Source organism: Euprymna scolopes, chromosome 33 (genome assembly GCF_053919585.1).
Source record: "Euprymna scolopes isolate OS-2025 chromosome 33, ASM5391958v1, whole genome shotgun sequence".
Taxonomy (NCBI): Eukaryota; Metazoa; Mollusca; class Cephalopoda; order Sepiida; family Sepiolidae; genus Euprymna; species Euprymna scolopes.
In genome coordinates, this window is record NC_136514.1 from 71,617,560 (window position 1) to 71,639,262 (window position 21,703).

General features: G+C 32.6%; 1 protein-coding gene across 1 annotated transcript in view; it reads right to left on the reverse strand.

Moving 5' to 3' along the window:
• The window catches only part of LOC145258293 (uncharacterized), a 220,479-nt gene that overhangs the window by 108,188 nt on the left and 90,588 nt on the right, over positions 1-21,703 (reverse strand). The window contains exons 14-17 of the mRNA XM_080116327.1: positions 16,522-16,656; positions 13,605-13,823; positions 9,603-9,692; positions 3,130-3,210 (exon numbers count right to left, since the gene is read on the reverse strand). Of these exons, the coding sequence (XP_079972453.1) occupies positions 3,130-3,210; positions 9,603-9,692; positions 13,605-13,823; positions 16,522-16,656 (525 nt within the window). The remainder of the gene's footprint in view (positions 1-3,129; positions 3,211-9,602; positions 9,693-13,604; positions 13,824-16,521; positions 16,657-21,703) is intronic.

The following is a 21,703-nucleotide window of genomic DNA, read 5'->3' on the forward strand; positions in this document are numbered from 1 at the left end:
TAAACAAATTTATGTGACAAAGAATGAGTGATTGTTCTTTTTGTGCTACAAAAATTTATTTTGGTCACGTGATCAGAGAGTAAAAAAAAGATAGTTTAGAGATACACGTAGTCTGTTACGCAATGCATTAGCGAACAGACGGGGATCTTGTGCTCCAAGGCTTGGATTTGACCCCCGGTGGAAGTCAAAGGGGCGAAATAATAAAATGTAAACTTATACGAAGTGTACCCAAATTCCGAGAAGGGACTCAGCATAGAAGTAAACGATTATATCCAGATATAATTCACGTCTTGGCATTTCCCTTTTTGAATGAAAAGCATCTTTAATTTCAGGCTGTACGAAAGAAACTTTATGAAGGTATGTGTCTTTTGCTGATAACCCATTCCACAATTTTATTCATCTCTTTGGTAAAGACTATCCATAGTTGTTATACACACTGCTATAAAATTCACGTGCATGAACACTAGAGACGACCAATAGATATTATATACACATTCAAGGAACTAAGCGATCACATAATGTTAAAACATACATGCATATATATATATATATATATATATATATATATATATATATATATATATATATATATATATATATAAGTGTGTGTGTGTGTGTGTGTGTGTGTGTGTGTGTGTGTGTGTACTAGCATGGGTGCCCGGCGTTGCCCGGGTGTTTTGAAGTGTATGCTGAGCAAAAAAAAAAAAAGGTCAATTTTTTTAAATTTGACCCCTATTAGGACCCCTTAATATTGTTTAGGGCTCAAATCAAGTTATTAAGTTAGATCCATGTCCAAGGAATCTATATCTAAAATTTCAAGTGTTTAGACCCAAATTGTCGGAGGAGTTTGGTAGAGGTCTCAAAGGTCAAATCGCTCAACTTTGACCCCTTAATTGCAAAATTTCTGGCCGAAAACCGATCACATCGATTTTCCCAAATCTCAGTACTCTGTATATAAAATTTCGAGTCTGTAGACTGAAAATTTACAGAGTTATTGCGTAGGGAAATGTAAACACACACACACACATTGACAGACTCGTTCACTTTTATATATATACTAGCATGGGTACCCGGCGTCGCCCGGATATTTGGAGGTGTATGTTGATAAAAAAAAAAAAAAAAAAAGCGATCGATTTTTTACAACTTTGACCCCTATTATGACTCCTTAAAATTTATTGTTTGGGGCTCAAATCAAGTTATTAAGTTAGATCCATGTCCAAGGAACCTATATCTAAAATTTCAAGTGTGTAGACCCCAAATTGTCGGAGAAGTTTGGTAGAGTTCTCAAACGTCAAATCGTTGAAATTTGACCGCTTAATCGCCAAATTTATGGCCCAAAACCGATCACATCGATTTTCCCAAATCTCAGTACCCTGTGTATCAAATTTCGAGTCTGTAGACTAAAAATTGACAGACTTATTGCGTAGGGAAATGTACACATACACACACACACACACACACAGACACGTTCACATATATATATATATATATATATATATAGACCCTGTTTATTTACCGCACGACCATACAATACTGGTACATCCAACAGACAGAGACAGGAGAGAAAGAGAGAAAAGAGATATCTTTCTTCAATATTTGCCGGGTTCTGATTGGGCATGATTTCCCAAGAGGTTTAAAAGCTGGTCAGCATGTGGCCAAATCACTCAGCAGGGACATGAATTTGTGAGAAAAAATAAATCTTAAATTTTATTTATGCCTGCTATACCATGAAACATTTTTGTCTCGAACCTTAGTAATTCCTCACTAAGGCCTGTCTCCTCTTTTGTTGTATCCTCTAATATGCCTTTACTTTTTTTTTGTAATATTGCGTTGAATATTTATTTTTTAACTAAACTTTATTGTACTCCCTGTATTGATATATATGCATCTGGTGAAATGGTGGGAACAAAAATAAAATAGTGATAAAGTAAATCGTTGGTTACCATTAGCGATAATGCATAGTTTTTCATAAGAAAATATTAGTGATAATGCATAGCTCTTCGTAAGAAAAAAGAGCACTATTGGTGTTGAGAAGCATAAATATTTTATCTTTCTGAATTTTTTTAGATAAGGATTGATAATTTGTATTATTTGTATTATTTGGACTACTGATCTCATCTCGAGTTTTATTTGCGCAACGTTTCGGCTGATGCAACCTCCAACCTTCTTCACATGTATCCTGTTAAATTCAAAATTCAGGAATTTTTCTGTTGAACTCAAAAATTTGCATGCTCTCATTCTGTCAGTCAAGATAAAATTCAATTGTAAGTGACACTTTTCTGGAGGTTGAAGGTTCAATCTTCAGGGCAAGCAATACGAAGAATACAATAGTGAATTATTTAAAATTTCTACCTAGTTATGGCTGACAGAATGGGAGCATACTATCCCCATGGATTAAATAAAAAGTTCCGTTTGAAATTCTGTGCAGCTTCCTGAGTTTGACAGAAAGATGACCAAGTTCAAAAAATACACCAGAAGAAGGTCAAAGGTTATATCAACTGAAATATTGTGTGAATAACAATCAAGATTAGAACAGTAGTCCAAAGAATCCAAATTAATATTTTACTTAATTTATGCCAACAATGTAATGAATAAAATGGCCAACTGTTAATAAAACCCCCAGGTTTCAATCTCAGCTTGAAGTACATGTTTGTCTAGCCACACTGAAGATACAAGAAAATACTTTTTCTGTTCCATGATCTATTTGATATAAAATAAATTTGCAGAAGAAAAGTATTCCTTTTGAAAGTCAAAGGTGCCGTTTTTTGTATCAAGTTAGCTATGAATATTAAAGAATATTAAATATCAAAACATTTTTCTTATTAGGGGGTCACCGCTTATCAAGGGTCACTCAAAGATAATGGTTAATGAGTTTCAGGTAGACTGTGATGATCAGTAATATTGGAAATTGGGTAGGGTTTGTTATAGTCCACTGGGAAGCAGCCCATCATTATTGTGTTCTACAGACGGACAGTTCTAGGGAAAACAACTCTGTTTAGTTTTAGGCACTGATAGAGAGCAAGGGAAAAGACCGTGCAGTTCCAGAAGAACGTTTACAATCTAAATTCCATACAACAGAATTATGGTTGACAAAAATTCAAACGTTGACTCCAACAGTCAAGAACTTACTACTGAATCCTCCACGCCATCCTTTGCAAAGATGTCATCCACATCTCTGCTTCGCAAAGCTTTGTTGTAGATTTTCACATTCTGAAATGAAACAAAGAAAAATGTTGAGTGAAGGGAAAAAATTGAAATTCTTGTGAAATGTGTGTCTTATGATTTGCAAGAATTAAAAAATACACATTCGAAATCACACTGTAAAGCTTAATAAAACGTTGGTTGTTTGCATCACATAAAGGGGAATCTAACATAATACCAGAAATCATGGTTGAGTGACATAAAGTGTTGTCAAGCAGCAGTAACATACTCACGTCCTTTGGAGCCTCTGTTTTTATGACCAACCCTTTTTTTTTAATTATTTTTTACTTACGTTTACCACTAATAAGGCATATCGCCACTTGAATGTAAGAGGCTACTATTTGAGACTATGTCTAGGAAAGATTAACAAGATGTTGGTTTATGTTACATTTAAACTTCTGCATATCAGTACAGTCAGGGAAGCAGGTAGCAGGAAGGGAATTCCAAAGTATAGCTGTTTGAGGGAAAAAACTATTAGAATAGAAAATTTTCTGGCGTTTAGGGACCTCAACAGTGAAGGGATGATAGTTTGTTGCTAAGAGGGTTTGCCGAAGATATGTATATAAAGGGGACACAAATGTAATGAGTTCATCAGAGCACATTTCATTAAAATATTTGTAAAATGGCAAAGAGATGCAACATTGCAGCGATGGGACAAGGGTTGGAGCTTAGTTGACAAAGTGGGATATATTAGATTGAAAACTCTTTTCTGGACCATATCCAAGAGGGAGAGGCTAGTTGTAGATGCACCAGCTCAGATGTAGCAACAATACTCCATGCATGGAGTATACATTGTAGAGGTACAAGGTACTTTCAGTAGTCTTCTAGCTCTATTGAGGGAACTCACTTTCTTTACAACAGCCTTCGCAATGTCCTCAAATATTTGTTCTAGAGAAATGTTAATGAAAGTTTCTTAGGGTTCTATTGTTAGAAAAATAACCAAGGAAAATTAGTGCGAGAATAAATTGGCATTATGTGTTGTTCTATTGAAATCATCTTGTAGAAATAAGGAATGAATTCAGTTGAACAGATGAATCAGGTTGGATATTTATTTTCTTGGACATTTCTCTTATTATAGTCTGTCTTTTTTTCTACCATAGTGCCTCAGATTCATGGATGAATTTATGATCACAGATGATGTATAATATTTACAGTATTAATTCATTAACTCCATTGTGCAATAATCACCAACCAAAGAGTTTGCCATTGTACTCAGTCTATTACACAGACATCACAGATCTGAAAGAGCAACATAAATATCTTCACATAAAATAAAACCATTCGCTTCAACAAGATGAGAAAAAATGAAAGAGAATATTATTTTTTCAAGGTTTTCATTACAGCTATAACTAAGTTGAAAAAATAATTAAAAAACATAATAACAAAATATTAAACAAAAATAGCACACCCATTGCTATCGAAGGGTGTAACTGTAGAATTAAATCAAAATGCCCTCTTAAAGGAAATTGTCAAATTACTTTTGTAGTGTACCAAGCAACTATTTCTACTAAGGAAAATCCTATTGAAAAAAAATATTACATAGGAATGACAAATAACAATTTTAAAGAAAGATTTACCGGTCACAAGTGCTCTTTTGAAAATAATGAGTATTAAAATAGAACTTCCTTGTCTAAATATTACTATGAACTAGTAGAGCAAGGTTACTCCCCAATAATAAATTGGAAAATTTTAAAGAAAGCTAAAACCTGTTCATCTTTAAACTCACCTTGCTACCTATGTCTTTATGAGAAATTATTTATACTTACTTTTAGAGAAAGAGATAAATTATTAAATAAGAAGCACGAAAATTCAATTAATTGCAAACATTATAAAAACCATCTTTTAAGAAATTTAGTTTAGATATAAAATTTAAATAAATTTAAAATTGTCACTGATTTCTATAATTTATTAAAATACTATTAATATACTTTCTCCTCGCCTGATTTCATTCTTTATTTCCCCTATCTTATATACCTGTGTGTCTATATGTATATGTATGTGTCTATGTGTTTATTTTATGACCGTGTGTACTTAGATTTATACATTTCTATATTATTTTGTATACCCTCCTTTGTTGTGTGCTCCCCTGGTGGTGTTTATTCAGTCAATTTGTATGCTTTTATGTGTGTATGCATCTATCTGTACTCTTGCCAAATAATTTGTATTCATATGTATTTCTATGTATATGGTTTATGTGAATTATACATATTTATGTGTGCGTATATGTATGTGTGTGTGCGTTGTTGTATATTAGTATATGACTGTGTGCATATGTTTGTGTATTTTTTTGTATGTATGTCTATACATAAAATTATATATATATATGTATATTTGTATGCATGTTGGTTCTCTGTGGCTATATACATATGTATTTTATTATTTTTAATTTTGTTACTATCTACCTGTGTGTCGCTACTTTTGAGTATTCTGTTGATTTAATTACTTCTTTTGCCTGAATATATTTATATATTTATATGTAAGTGTACTTGTATCTATGTTTTTAGTAATACTGTCTTGAATGTATTAATTTGTGATTTAATATGACTTTATATTTATATTTAACTAGCTTAAACTTTCAATTTAATTATATATATATATGTGTGTATATATATATGTGTGTGTATATGTGTATATGTATGTGTGTATGTGTGTGTATGTGTATGTATATATATATATGTATTGTATTCTTTTTATATACATAAATATTAGTAGATTATTATTTATAATTTATTAGTCCTATTTAATTTATTTAATCCCCTCTTATGGCTAAATATGTTATATTAAAAAGATAATAAATATTAATTTTATTCTGTTTCTATTATTATTATTATTATTATTATTATTATTATTATTATTATTATTATTATTATTATTATTATTATTATCATTATTATTATTATTATTATTATTATTAATAGTTTTAATATTGTTTTATCATTATTATTTTTTTCTTTTACTTATATATTAATTTAATAAAAACGCGAAAACTTTAAACTTATATCATTTAGTATAAAGGGCTTAATTAATTGTAGACGTATGTTTGAACTGCGTTGATATTACTCGTGGACGTATGTTAGATGATAAATATGTTAGTTGGATACATTCGCTGTTTTTATTTTGACATGTTCATTTCTAACGCTTAGATTGTATTTTCTGTTTGTATTTGTAATAATGTTGTCTCATTACTGAATTGTATAACTGTTCATAAATTGGTTGACACGCAGATTTTTTCTTTTTCTTTTTCTATATACTGGCAACTTCTTTAAGATTCCCTTCCTATTAATTCTTACTTTCTCTCTTTCTCTCTTTAACTATATCTCATCATTCTTTCTTTTCCCTTCTAGTCCTTATTCTCTTTATAATAACAATTTATATCTTTTTTCTGTTTCTTCTCCATATTATATATATATTTTTTTCTCTCTATTTTCTTTCTCTATTTCTTTTTTTTCTCTTCCTAATCACTCTCTCTCCATTATAATCTTTTAACTTTATTTAAATTGCCCCCTCCCTCTTTACATCTTATAATCAAAGTTCTGTGTTTTAAGTTTTTTAACTCCAACTTTTAAAGAGTTCCTACCTAAAATAAAAATCCATTTTTCATTGAACTTTTGAATAGTCAAGTCGCTGCCTGATGATATCTGTTGTTTGATTGAAACAAGTGGCTATTTGTAGCAGCAGGATGTGACCATGTTTATATAACAATAAACAAGTATATATATATATATATATATATATATATATATATATATATATATATATATATATATATACGGTTAACGTGCCGGGCTGTGGTAAACATGGTCTGGAGTTCGATTCCTAGAAACAATCAAGCTATGCTGACGAGAGGTAGTTACCTTGAAACATGCATGTACGAAAATTACTGTTTTAAAAATAATAAAAAATAAATAAAATGTTATATACATCAAAATTAATTATGGGCGACTTTCTAAGTAAATAGAAAATGAGCTTTGAGGCGAAGCCACTATTTAACCGTATTTATCATTACAAAAAAAACAACAAATCAAAATTTATAAGCAATAAAAATAAACAGTAAAATCATCTAGGAGTTTTTGGCGGAACGGCTAACATGCCGGACTGTGGTAAACATGTTCGATTCCTAGGAACAGGCAAGCTACACTGATGAAAGGTAGTTACTTTGAAACATGTGTGTATCTCAATCTAAATTTATTTCAACTCTAAAGGACCTTATCAAACGAGTGGAGGTAGGCGATCATTATGAACCAATCATTATAAATTTTGGAATATATATTTTAGTAACATGGTGAGCATCATGGGCACATTATTTATTTTTTCCATAAACTTTACTATTTATGGAGTGCGAACTCCTGAATTTCCTCTGACAAACGTCATTGTTTTAAAAAAATAAGTTAGATACAAAAAATTCGGAGAAAAGAATTGCTGTAAATCATATTTTTAGATATATTATGGAATGCATGTTTACAATAATTGGTGCATGCATAAGCGTCAATAATATGTGTCAGCTGGGTAATATCTTAAACTATAAAAAAATCACTAGTAATTATGGAATTACTATTTTAGACAATAGGGTGAGTAACGTAGACCCATTTTAATTTTTTTGTAAACTTCTCAACATTTACGGTGATGCCTATACCACGTTAAGGAAAAAGAAAGATTAAAATGCAAACTAATATTATATATATACCCGTCATGGGATGGGCATTATATTTCCTTATATATTGTTTTGTATATTCTTTTAGTTTTGATTGTTTTTTTTTCTGTTCTTTCTATTTTATCCCCATCATATTGACCCCCTATAAAAAATTTTTCCAATTCTCATCTCAAAAAAATTTTCCATTTCTAATCTGAATGTTTTCAAAGTCGGTGTTGTCTTTTTATCCTCACTTTTGTATAATGCCAGCTTTTTCTCCTCTTCTGACGAGAATAATTTAGCTTTGAAATGCCATGGTTTAAAGAGTTTTCTCCCTTATTCCTCTTTCTATAACTCTTATTGACTTGAATATGTAATAAAGTTCCTATATAACTTTTTGCTTTATCTTCTTAACAATGTCAATGCCTATGTGAGTGCGTGTTCTTGGCAGGAAAAAAGGTTACAAAATTAACTTAAAGATTAAAAGTGCATTCTACATAAAATTTTCGAGGAAAGAGAATGGAAATGGCTCCGAATCTCTAAATATTCCTCTAAATAAGCTTTGAAATAGACCCCTTAAAACTTTAAATAGAATCTATTTTGACGAAATTTAAATATATAGAAAATAGAAATAGTTTGGCATCTCTCCATGCTACTCCAGTTGAGCTATAGGTCAGACCCTCCTCCCTAAGGCTTTTAAATGTGTATATATCTGATTTTAATGAAATTCAGACCATATGTATACGACATAATTTAGAGTTTTGTATTTTTTTTACTCTTTTAGACCCAAACAAACATATTGCCACTTGGAACGTAAGGGGTTACTATTTGGGAGCATGTCTAACAAGGGACTGTGAAGAGTTGAGCAGTGTGATGTCTGTTTGCATTACATTCAGACTTCAGCAGGTTAGGACAATCAAAGAAGTAGGAAACAGGGAGGGAATTCCAAAATCTAGCAGGGAAGAAAATATTAGAGTAGAAAACTTTCTGGTATATAGGAACCTCACTAGTGAAAGGGTGGGATTTTGCTGCTTGTCAGGTTAGTCAAGAATATGCACGTCGAGGGGGACATAATAAGTATGAGTTCATCAGAGCACATTCTATTAAAGTACTTGGAAAACAGGCACTGGAATGCAACATTATGGCAATAGGGCTGAAGTTGGAGCTTGGCCGACAGTGTGAGACATTAGATTTAAGACCCTCTCTAACCTTTCAGTTTCTTTCGATTATGTTAAGGGATGGAAATGTGGCTGTGCGGGTGTGTGGGTGTGTGGGTGTGTGGGTGGGGGGGGTAAAGCAGTAAAATAAGGTAACATAGTTTTATGAATATTGTTTATCGATTTATTTGCAGACTATTATCTTCTAGTTGTTGCTTCACAATGTTTTGGCCAACTATTCCTCTGACCTTCGTCAGGTGGTTAACCGCAACGGGATAGGAATCCAGTAATTGCTGAAGATGCAGTTAAGAGATTCGGCATTCCTATCTCGTCATGGTTAATCACCTGATGAAGACCAGAGGAATAGTTGGCCGAAACGTCATGAAACAACAACTAAAAAATGAAAATAATAATAAATAAATGAATAAATAATACAAATTACTCATTTCAAAAAGAATTCCTATTATTTAAATAATATAATGAATATGATTAAAAAGGACGTTGTGTTCTTCATTCAATCCCAGTTAACACCGAGTCTTCCTGCTAATAAACAATGATGCAGTTAGAATATCGGAACATATTGCTGAGTTTTATGGTGATTATAACTGATCTACCTTTATAGTTCCTTTAAAATTCGATCCATAATTGTATGGTCCACCTCCGATGTAAAAACCGTTCACATTTGCCAAAAAGTTTGAATAACTCTGAAAAAGAAAGAAAATTAAAACAGACAAAAAAAAAAAAAACTGCAGAAAAATTAATCGTATGTTTCTGAATTTTTGAGATGAGGATTTATTATTTGGATTACTTGGACTACTGTTCTCATCTTTTCGTCCTCCTTCTAATTTTACTTTTAGTGGACAATATGTCTCACCTTTGTATAGTTTTCCACATTTACATGGGATTTCATGCACACAGTTCTTTATTATGCCTTTTTTTTTGTAGGAGACTTGATTCGCATAAGATGCTTCTGGAGAGTTGAGTCCCTTTTGAATACTACCCTAATATCATATCGATTGTATATTCTTTGAATTTTTCTCCGACAAGCTCTTCGTATCTGATATACAAAATGAGAACAGGAGCCTGAAGAATCCAAATAATACAAAGAATTAATAAAATCCAAATAATACAAAGAATTAATAAAATGTACACAGAAGCAAAATCGGAAGGCTTCATATCACTTGTTTATGACATGGACGTCTCATTTGTACCTCTTACTCTTTGTAAACAAACTAATGCGCTAACTTTGTTTAGATACGCCAAATAATTTCAAGATAATACCCATTAGTCGGTCTGTCATAATATGTTCATTGGTCTGTCACACTGCAGTATTAAATTGAATATTTGTTGGTCACATAACATATTTAATAACAAAGTAAATGTCTTTATATATATATGCAAGATGTTCATGTGATCTTTTACTGCATTTCTTTTATAGATGCTTCTTTTCATGCAGGAAAGAAACAAGGAGACGTTCGCTGAGAGTTTATTTCAAGGTTTTATTTTGGAGAGAACTAACCCAGGAGAGCGAGGCTAATGTTGTCTTGGCTAATGATTTCATTATTTATTTTCTTAACTCATCTGAAATGAGTGACGCACTTCAAAATAACATTTCACATCCTGATCACCAACGTCTTCTACATTATTGGCGATGTCTCTTTTGCACAGAGAGACTCATTTAAAAATTCATTTTCTCTCAGTTAAAAAAGCATGATATCATTTGTCATCTCTCCCTACCTCTGTTTTGTCTACTGTTTGACCGGCTTTCTCTTGCGTCAACTTTACGTCGCCCATCAGAAAGTCTTAAAATAAAGATGAAATGTTGAAGATAAAAACAATTTCTGGCTTTTCTGTTACATTTAAGCTTAAAATAGAATTTGCATTGGTCTGTGATGCTTAAATTTTAAAAATTATTATCATTAGCAAAGGCATATATTAAATAGACACATTTTAGATAGAATTGACCCAAACAAAATGCCATCCATGGAATCGTCAATTTACAATCCTTTGTACAATCCAATCAAATTTGGTACGAATAAACTGTAATATATGCCTGACTTGTCCATCAAATTGCAGTCGTGAGTGTCCAACAGTCTTAGTTTTATCATGATCCAATAATTATCACATCTATGTACGACACACAAAATTCTCAATAATTGTTAACATTCCCTAGCAACTGATAGTAATCTATTTCTCTGCAAAGCCACAATTCGCCCATGCATGGAATATAGTTGCAAAATCTGGGCTAGTTGCATTTGGAGTGAAGAAACGAGTCACTCTCTATATGTAAGAATTTTTAAAAGCGATTATGTTCGCTGGTCAGTCTGTCATGCCGATAACTCCAATGGTCTGCCATGCTTCAGTTTGAAACAACGTTTTTATTGTTAACAGTGCGGATTCCAACTCTTTCTGTTGGCCTGTCTGTCATGATAAAGTTTTGTTGGTCTGTCATCATTAAGCTTTAAATAGCATTTTAAGATGCGTGGAAGGGGATCTTGTGGGCTGCAATATAGGGTATGAAAGAAAGGTAATCAAACCTAGGAAAATTAGATTTTGATGTGGTGGTGTGAGTTAGAAGAAAACACCTTGCCCAAGGGTGTCCAAGAAAATTTAGTGTCATGTTCAGGATAAATTCTGGCAGAGTGAACCTGAGAGTAATAGTAACTAAGGAGTTACCCCAACTCCCTAATTGGGACCTCACCATTGGATGCACTTTTTCATACACAGAACCCATGGAAATAAAGTAGCTTGTAAGTCAAATCAAATAAGTTGTTCCGAGTTGTGAGACTTTGTGGGTTCAAACGACATGTTTTGTAACTTCAATCAATGTTTAATATCTGATATATAATATGTAATCTTTGTATATTCCACATATAGATTGGACCACGTATATTCTGTACATGAACGATAGCGACATTAAACTCTTGAGGATTATTTTCTTATTTCTCGCTGAATGCATTTTAGGCAGCAGAGGTGGTCTGGGGTAGTTGTCTGATTTATTTCTTATTTTCTGTAACTACTTGAAAGTGGTCTCGTCTGGAATAATCATGTTGACACATAGATCATCAAAGTTAAGTGATGTTGAGCTTGGTTAATATTAGATGGGTGACCACTTGAGAATATCAGGCACTGTATGTCGACACCTCTCTGCAAGAACTGTAAAAATCTTCCCTGTAACTGAGGACCGCTTGTGAATTTGATATTTCCTAGAAACTTCCTCCAAAGGAAGAAGACAGTTTAACCTGTCTAGGGTGAATGAGGCTTTGTTTTTTTCATTAGTCAATATAATAATAATAATAATAATAATAATAATAATAATTGAGTTCTCTTTCTCTTCTTATCTCTCTTTTTCACGATCTATCTATCTATCTATCTATCTATCTATCTATCTATCTATCTATCTATCTATCTATATCTGTGAGGATACAATTAGAAACAAATACCAAAATCGAATACCTTTCTCAAGTAAAATTGTGCAAAGAATGAATTTTTAAACTGTTCTGTTGAGGAGACTATTAGGTGGCATAATCACGTTGACACACCTGTTCTCATTTGATCACAAAAGTTAAGCAGCATTGAACCTGATCAGTATCAAATGGGTGACTATTTAGAAATACCAGACGTTGTATGTAGGAGGACGTCAACACCTCCCTACAAGAACTGGAAAAACTTAAAATCGCCATCTTCCTTGACAAATATACATGTGACTGGTAGCTGCTTGTGAATTTAGTGTTCCCTTCAGATGAAGTCGGGTCAACCCACATAGAGGGAATGCCACTTCGTTTCATTTTTGCCATTTCTTGGTCACTTGAACTCACTCATTTTTATTTTTCTCAGTAACATGTTCACTTGTTTTTAATGGTGTGTTTCTCGTTGCTAGTATTTGTTTCCTTCCCACCTAAGGTAGATGTGACACAAGGTCGGAAGGTGAGAAGAATCAAGCATACACCTCTAAAGAAGGAGCATTCTGGCATGTTGAATATTGCCATGACAGCCTCACCAACATTCCTCGGGCTGGGCGCCTCAGGCGGCAAGCAATAAATTTAATCCAACCTAAAGAAGGGAGACAAAGCCTGGGGGAGTGGACCTTCTAGTAATATTCAGGATCAACTGAACAGATAAAAAGCCACTGAAATGGTTCGGTTCCCATTGGACTGATTATCAAGAACGTATCCTTGACTGGTATTAACCAGTTCAGAGTCTCAAAGCAACTAAAACTGCGGAGGTACGATTTCTTCTGTTTCGAGTTCTTTGCTAAGTGTATTAAATTATCATATTAGGAATTGAATTTTATCAAGTACTTTATCCACTATGCCATAGGCCAGAAACATCTGAAGAAAGTCGAAGGTTATATCGACCAAAACATTATGAAAATAACACTCAAGATGAGAACAGTAGCCTGAACTATCCAAACAATACGAATATTCAATTAAAATTCAGAAACGTAATATCAACCAATGATACAGTGACCCAATCGTTTCTAAATAAGATTTGTCCAATTATTCTTGAAACTGCTGCTAAGTAATAGGCAACCTTTGTATTTTTGAACATTAGATTTTCAATAAATGAAATGCGACCAAAATTATTGTCGTTATCAATTTTAGATGGACACTTACAAATGAACTCGACCAGATCTTCCCATTGACCATGAGAGTGACCCTACGCCCAGTGTTCATGACGGCTACTGCATGCCATTTGTTGATATCGTGATGTGCGTCGTGTGTTGATACAGTAATCGTGCACTGGCCTTTGCGCGATGCGTAGTACGTCTGGAAACGACCAAATTGGTAACCAATACCGAAGTCTCGGCAATCTGAGATGCTCCCAACAATCAGCTAAACAAAGAAAAAAACAAAAAAAAAACAAAGCACAGACTGAATCAGTAATTACTTCTTCTAAGAAATAAAAACTTTATGCATATATATATATATATATATATATATATATATATATATATATATATATATATATATATATATATATCAAAAAATAATAAGATTTATGGAAAAAATCATTTACTTAGGCCCCAGCCAATCAGTATGCTATTGTTTCTGAGATTATTTTTTTTTATTTGAATAAAATCTCACTATAAACACCGCGATTATACATCATATAGAAAATAAATAAATAAAAAAGATAAAATAAAAAAAAACTAAAATTTTAAAAAAATAAAAAAAAAAGCTATTAACGAAGTGACCTTCGGCAGACTGACAACAATTAAAATCTGTTGTTCCTTTCCCCCTCCACTTTTTATCTTTAAAATTTTATTTTTAATTCCACTTTGTGTTTTATTTTATCTTTTTATTTATTTATTTAGATCATTAGCATTTCGTTAAATCATTTAAAGTTATTATTAAATCCCTAATGACTATATGATTTAACACACACACACACACACACACACACACACACACACACACACACACACACACACACACACACACACACACACACACACACACACACGGTTCCTCGAGGTTCTTTTTATATATATATATATATATATATATATATATATATATATATATATATATATATATATATATATATATATGATGAGGCTATTTTAAGCGAAATATTGGACTTACAACAACAATAAAAGTAAATAAAAAAAATTATTTCCGACATTTCACATTTTCAAATTTCACATTTAAATTTCATTCAAAAGAAGTGTCTTCTAAAAGTGTTTGGCCATCTTTGACTTTAAACTTCTCGCTCAAAACTAGAGCAAAACAGGTGTGAACCAATGGAACAACACGTATATTTTTCTTCTGTTCTACTCCGAGGCATTACCCCCTCCTTAACACTAAAATAAAGAAAAGAAAAAAAAAATCACGAACCAGACTTCCTACCCTGATGAGGCGATTTTTAGCAAAATATAAGACTTTCAACAACAATAAAAGTAAATAAAATTATTTTATTATTATTTCCGACACTTCAAAGTTTTCAAATTTCTCATTTATATATATATATATATATATATATATATATATATATATATATATATATATATATATATATATATATATATATATATATTCAGTATGGGAGAGATTATATAATAATTTCCACAGTCAAACAACATCACAGCTCACAAGAGCCATGATAACAAACTGGAAGCCCAAAACTCGAGATTCGCCCTCATTTGGCTCATTTCGGCTCATCAGTTAGACATATCCGAACTCGGGATTTGAAACTCTGCCACGTAAGCAACCGTGCCGGACACAAGAAGTCTATTAACTAACACAGATCAAGCAAACCTTGGTGAAATCCACTATGTAATGAACTAGGAATGTGGTCATCCAACCAAGCTATAACCGGAGCCGATGTCTTATACTCGCTAGGGACGATGCCATCCAAAATGCTAACCTAGCCAACAATTAGTAATAGAATTTAGAAATTCTGAAAATTCTATTACTAATTGCTTTGGATATGTCTAACTGATGAGTCTAAATGAGGGCGAAACTCGTCTTAAACTTCCGGTTTGTTGGCTGTTATTGTTCTTGTAAGCTGTGATGGTGTTTGACCGTGGAAATAACTATATATATATATATATATATATATATATATATATATATATATATATATATATATATATATATATTTATATATATATATATATGTATATATATACATATATATATATATGTATATATATATGTATATTTATATATATATATATATATATATATATATATATATGTGTGTGTGTGTGTGTGTGTGTGTGTGTGTGTGTGTGTGTGTGTGTGTGTGTGTGTGTGATGTACATACTTGTGAGGGAAAGAGAACACTCAACAAAAACCATGTAATTTGATCAAGTAGTTTTATTTTTAAATAAGAAAATCGAAATTTTGTAGCTAATCAAACAGTGATGATATTGCAACACCATCTTGAAAACAATTTAAATTACAAAAAGAAGCAATCGGTTTTAATTTAGACGGTTGCCATGTCATTTTTCTTTCTGCTAAAAATCTTTGTAAAAAATAAACAAGGTTTTTTCAGACTGACGGGTCGATATTTGGGGGAATTAGATAATTCGTTAATATATTTACATTTTATTATCATTTTCTTTGATAATAAAAAAAAATGCATTTACTACAGAAAAAACAAAACAAAACAAAAAAACAAAACAAAAAACACTTACAATATTAAAAATGTGTATAAATATTTTTTCTTTAACTTAAGAGAAGTTTCATATTTTTCAAAAATATTCTCGCTAATCTGAAAAAACTTGTTTATTCTTTACAAAAGATTTTAGCAAAAGAAAAAACGGCAGAAGCAATTTGTCGTACTTAAATCTGTCATGCATAAATTTGTCGAATCTTAATTTGCCATGCTTTAATTTGTCATGCCCTAATCTGCTGTGCCTCAATTTGTCATGAGTAAATATCACAGAAATAGAGAATCAGCATAAATAATAAAAGCTATGATATATATATATATATATATATATATATATATATATATATATATATATATATATATATATATAAAGCATCGTTATTTTTTCAGAGAGAAAAAGATCACACTCACCCTGTTTTTAGAGTCTTGCACGGTCGGCTTAACCCAAACGAGAATTGTGTAGGAGGGGCCTGGGCTCCATCTTCCCACACTAATGTAACTTGATCGGCCATTGAACTCAGTCCCACAAGCGAAAGGAGGTCCAACCTTTTTGTTTTAGAAAAGAAATAAAGAATACATATATATATATATATATATATATATATATATATATATATATATATATATATATATATATATATATATATATATATATATAGTCTTATTTATAGTATTCCAAAGTTTACTGGGTTTATATAATTGAAAATTCGGTAATCGTTCATATACCAATAAATTTTAACTCACAATGAGATGACTTAAACTGTAAGCTACAAAATTATCATATTTCATAATTGAACATTCATATATTGTTTTAACAAAATCAGTACATCAAGGAATAGATTGATAGCAACAAATAGTGTATTTCATCGTTAGTTACAATTGTTTCAAAACTATTTGGACAAATTCAAACTCTATGTTGTTTGAAAGTTTTCACAAGAACAGCTTTTCGTTAGACGTATTGAATAAAAACCACTTTAACAATGAACAGTATGGAATCCATTTTCCTTATAAGGAAAAACATGAGAAAATATTTTATCTACATCTCATCCTTCCAAAGTTTTTTTAAAAAGATATATATATATATATATATATATATATATATATATATATATATATATATATATATATATATATATATATATATATAAGGCAATACTATGCGGAGGTGTAACGGATCAACACAAACTGAAGCAAATTAAAACATTTAACCATGAAATGAATTATGCAGATTCACCTTTTCTTAATACTATATATATAAAGTATTTTTATACGTTTAACATTGCATTGTGTTCTTACTTGGGTCAGTGTGATCAGATGCAAAAATCTATCTGGGTAACAGATTGTTGAGTTAAGGAGAAAAAATGATTAATAAAAGGAAATTGCTTGATAAAACCTCGTTTAAAAAAAGTGCTGTTCAAAAAAAGACCCGTTCGATAAAGCCCCGAACAAAAGCTTGCTTCGCATCTTTAAAGGTAAATAGACATCTCCTTTAAAGATGCAGAATTCTTCCTAGATACTAGCGTGCAAGTACATGTACTTGGTAACTTAAATTTCCGCCACAGTAATCGACTTTTTTTTTTTTTTAGTTATCCAGACACAGCTGGTAGCATATAACATATAGCGTCTCTATATCCAATTCTCTATTACAGACAGTTACGTTTTAAACCCGTCTCCCAGATCGACAGGACCAACAAACCTCACTTCTGAATCTATTTCTGACCACAGTTTCCGATGATTGTTTAACAAATGCCCTAGCTTACTCAGAAATGCCGATCATGTTGTGATAATTTTAGAAGTCACACTAAACTCTTGACCCAAAGCTGAAGAGATATTACTCAAACCGACAAGATACTATAAGAAGGCCGACTGGGAAGCAATCAGAGATCACATCATAGATATCCCATGGAGTAGTATCTTTTCTCTTCCTCCGGACCAGTATGCAAATTAGACTACTGAATGGTTCAAAGCAGCATTAAAGCATACATTCCCACACGAAGGCACTTTATTAAACCACACTCTCCATAATTGTTCATCTCTGATTGTGCAACTGCTACCATTCAAAGACAGCATGCATTCCACAGACTTATCTAATATAATTCCAATACAAATAGTTTGTAGATGCTAGAAATTATTGTAAGAGAGAAATCGTCGCAGTCAAGAGAAGGCATTTAAAAGTCATCAGAAAATGCATCGAGTCACAGAAATGAGGAACTTGTGATTTCTGGAAAATTCATAACAGTGTAGTAAATAATAGACAATCAACAATTCCCCCACTATTCAACAACCTTGAGATTGTTTGCACAGCGAATTAAAAGGCAAATCTGCTTGCCCAACGTTTTGCCTCCAACTCTACCTTAGATTAAGCTGGTCACACCCTCCCAAATTGTTCTTTGCAGACAGTATTCATACTCGATGATCTGAAAATTACCCCCTTCCCTTGTTCGTGATGCCATAATAAATCTAGACACCTCGAAGGTATGTGGACTCGATCTTATCCCTGCCATACTACTAAAAAAATGCTCTGCTTCTCTACAACAAATGCCTGATCAAATCCTGTTTTCCTGACTGCTTAAAAATTGCTTCTTTTGTACCAGTTCACAAGAATTCTGACAAAAGAACTGACCCACTCAATTATTGCTTCATTAATCTCTTCCCTCTCTTCGCCAAAATCTTTGAGTCTTTAATCAATCAAGCACTAGTCTGCCACCTCACAGACTTTTATCTGACTGATAGTATGGATTTAGACAAATCCATTCTACTGCGGATATCCTAACTGTAATCTCCAAACGTATATACCAAGTACTGGATAAAGCAGGTGAAGCTAAGTCAGTAGCCCTAAACATATCTAAGGCGTTTAATATGATAGCCTTCTCATGAAAATCGAATAATATCGTATTGCTGGAGTATACTCAAATCTTTCTTGAATTCTCAAGTTGTCTTTACTTGTCGTACATCAAAACAACATCATATAAATGTGGGTGTTCTAGGATTAACATTCACAGACAACATGAATTGGAACAAATACACTGAAGCAATTGCCAAGGCTGCTGTGAGGAAAGTGGGCTCTCTCTACCCTCCTACCATCTGCTAAAAGTCTACTTATACCTGAGAGTATCCTGTATCTCTACAAGGCCACAATTCGCCCAAACATAGAGTATTGTTGCCACATCTGGGCTGATGCATCTGTCACTAGTCTCTCGCTCCTAGATAGAGTTAAAAAATGAGTCATCAACCTAATAGGCCCTGAACTATGAACTAAACTCCAAGCTCTGTCCCATCGCCAAAACGTGGCATCCTTGTGCCTGTTTTACAAGTATTTTAATAGCAAGTGTTCTGACGAACTCTAAGCACTAGTACCCCCTCGATGACAATACCCTTGACAAACTCAACAAGCAACAAAATCCCACCCCTACACTGTAGAGATCCGTAGATGCCGTAAAAAATGTCTGTTCACATTACACTCAGTACAGTCAGGGAAGCAGGGGCTCGGGAGGGAATTCCAAAGTGAAGCAGTTCGAGGGGAAAAGCACTTCTACTCGAATAGATTTTTCCCTCGAACTGCTTCACTTTTCAATTCTCTCCCGAACCCATGCTTCCCTGACTGAACTGACATGCAGAAGTTCAAGTGTAATGTGAACAGACATCTCGCTACCCAACTCCTTAAATAGTATCCCTGCAAATCTAGTTCCAAATAGTAGCCCCTCACGACTAAATGGCCCTGTGCTTTGTTTAGGATGAAATGATCCCCACCCCAAAAAACAACAACAACAACTTATATCGTTTAGCTTTCTTAAAAAATCCATATTAATAAGACTCATTCATAACGATATAAAAAAAAGTGCCACTCTATTACATATAACATTGTCACATGAGCCGCGTGTTACACTTGTAAAAACTTAAAACCTGCTCATTTGAAGAAATTTTATCATCCACTTCTTCCCGTGGAAGTTAATTCTTCTTAAACAATTAATCGTTACTACTAACTCTGAAACTTAAGGAAGAAAACAAACAAAAAGAGAAAAATAGGAGAAATAGAATTTATTAAATAAGATATCTAAAGGAAAAGTTTGTGACCTCTATGGGCTGCCAAAAATGTCCATCTGGCTTACAAGTGTGCTTGTAGTAGTAACCAAAAAGGGGAGAGAGTGAAGGGAAATAGAAGGAAAGAGAGATAGAGAAGGAGGAAGAAAGAAAGAAAAAAGGAAGGGAGCACTTACTGGAAGCTTCGGGGCGCCCTCTCTCGAATGGAACATTTAGAAAGTTCGTTTTTGGGGGCTTTTATTTTGAGTTTGTGTTGTTTAAAAAGTTCTTTTTTTCAGTCCCTTTCCTGGAAATTCGTTTTCGTAATCCTTTTAGCAAGGGTTGAAATTTCTTGGAGGCAGAATATTTTCGAGTTTTCAAGTATCTTCGAAAACTTCCCAGCGGCGAATTTTCTGTTCAAAACTTCAATTATCTTTATCTCGATAATTATATTCAGTTTTCAAGTGTCTTAGAAAACTTTCAGTGGCGAATTATCTTCTCAAACTTCAATTATCTTTTCTCGATAATTATATTCAGTTTTCAAGTGTCTTAAAAAACTTGGTTCTTTTTTTTCAACGACTTTAATGTCTCGTCAAGACAGAGTTGTACAACGCCTTAGTAAATTTCCAGGCGTCCCCTTTTATCCGAGACCGTCAGGGAATACTTTCGACACTTGTTGTCTCGACGACGCCTTGTCCACAATGTCGACTTAACTCAAAAATATCACACACGTGCTCCAATTTAGCACGAAAACGTCTCATCCAATCAACGGGCATAAGGGAGTCAGGTGACAAAAAAAAGGGGGAAGCTAGGGAAGGGGGTAGGAAAGGGGTTAAGAAGAAAGGAAGGAAGAACCGAGACAGGAGAAAGAAAGAAAGAAAGAAAGATGGAGGAAGATAATTTCCACACATTTAACAACTCAACAGATTATTACCCAGAGAGATTTTTTTACATCTCCAAGGATAAAAAGAAATCGTTTAATAAAGCCCATTCATGGCGAAAGCTTGCTTCGTATATTTAAAGCAAAATAAACACCTCTTTTAAAGAAAAAACAAAACAAACATTTATATCGTTTGGTTTTCATAAAAAAAAATAATACTTCATTTTATCAAAGAAATATTTTTCAAAAATAAATCCTAATTTAACTGTTTCAAATAAAATTATTAAAAAACAAAAGCTTTTTTTCCTTAGCATAGTCTTTTACAAAAATGAAAATAAAACAAAAAATACTTCTTGTTAGTTAAAGTGTACTTATGCCAAACGTTTAATATTTAATAGAGAATATAAGCATGTTTATCTACCGTAAATATCTTGCTTTTTGAAGAAGTAAGGTACCAGACCGGACCGGACAGGAAATGCATCACTAACATACCAATGAACCCACTTGTAATTTAATGGCTGGCATTAAAAGTAATATCCGACCTGGTACTTTACATGAAAAGCAAGACGGCTGCCACTAATTATTTCACTCACAACAAAACGGCAAATAGACAAACTTATATTAACTTATACTTTTTTCTGATGTGACGAATATGAGTCCATCTAGGTTCCTCCTCACAAGAATTTAGTTAAT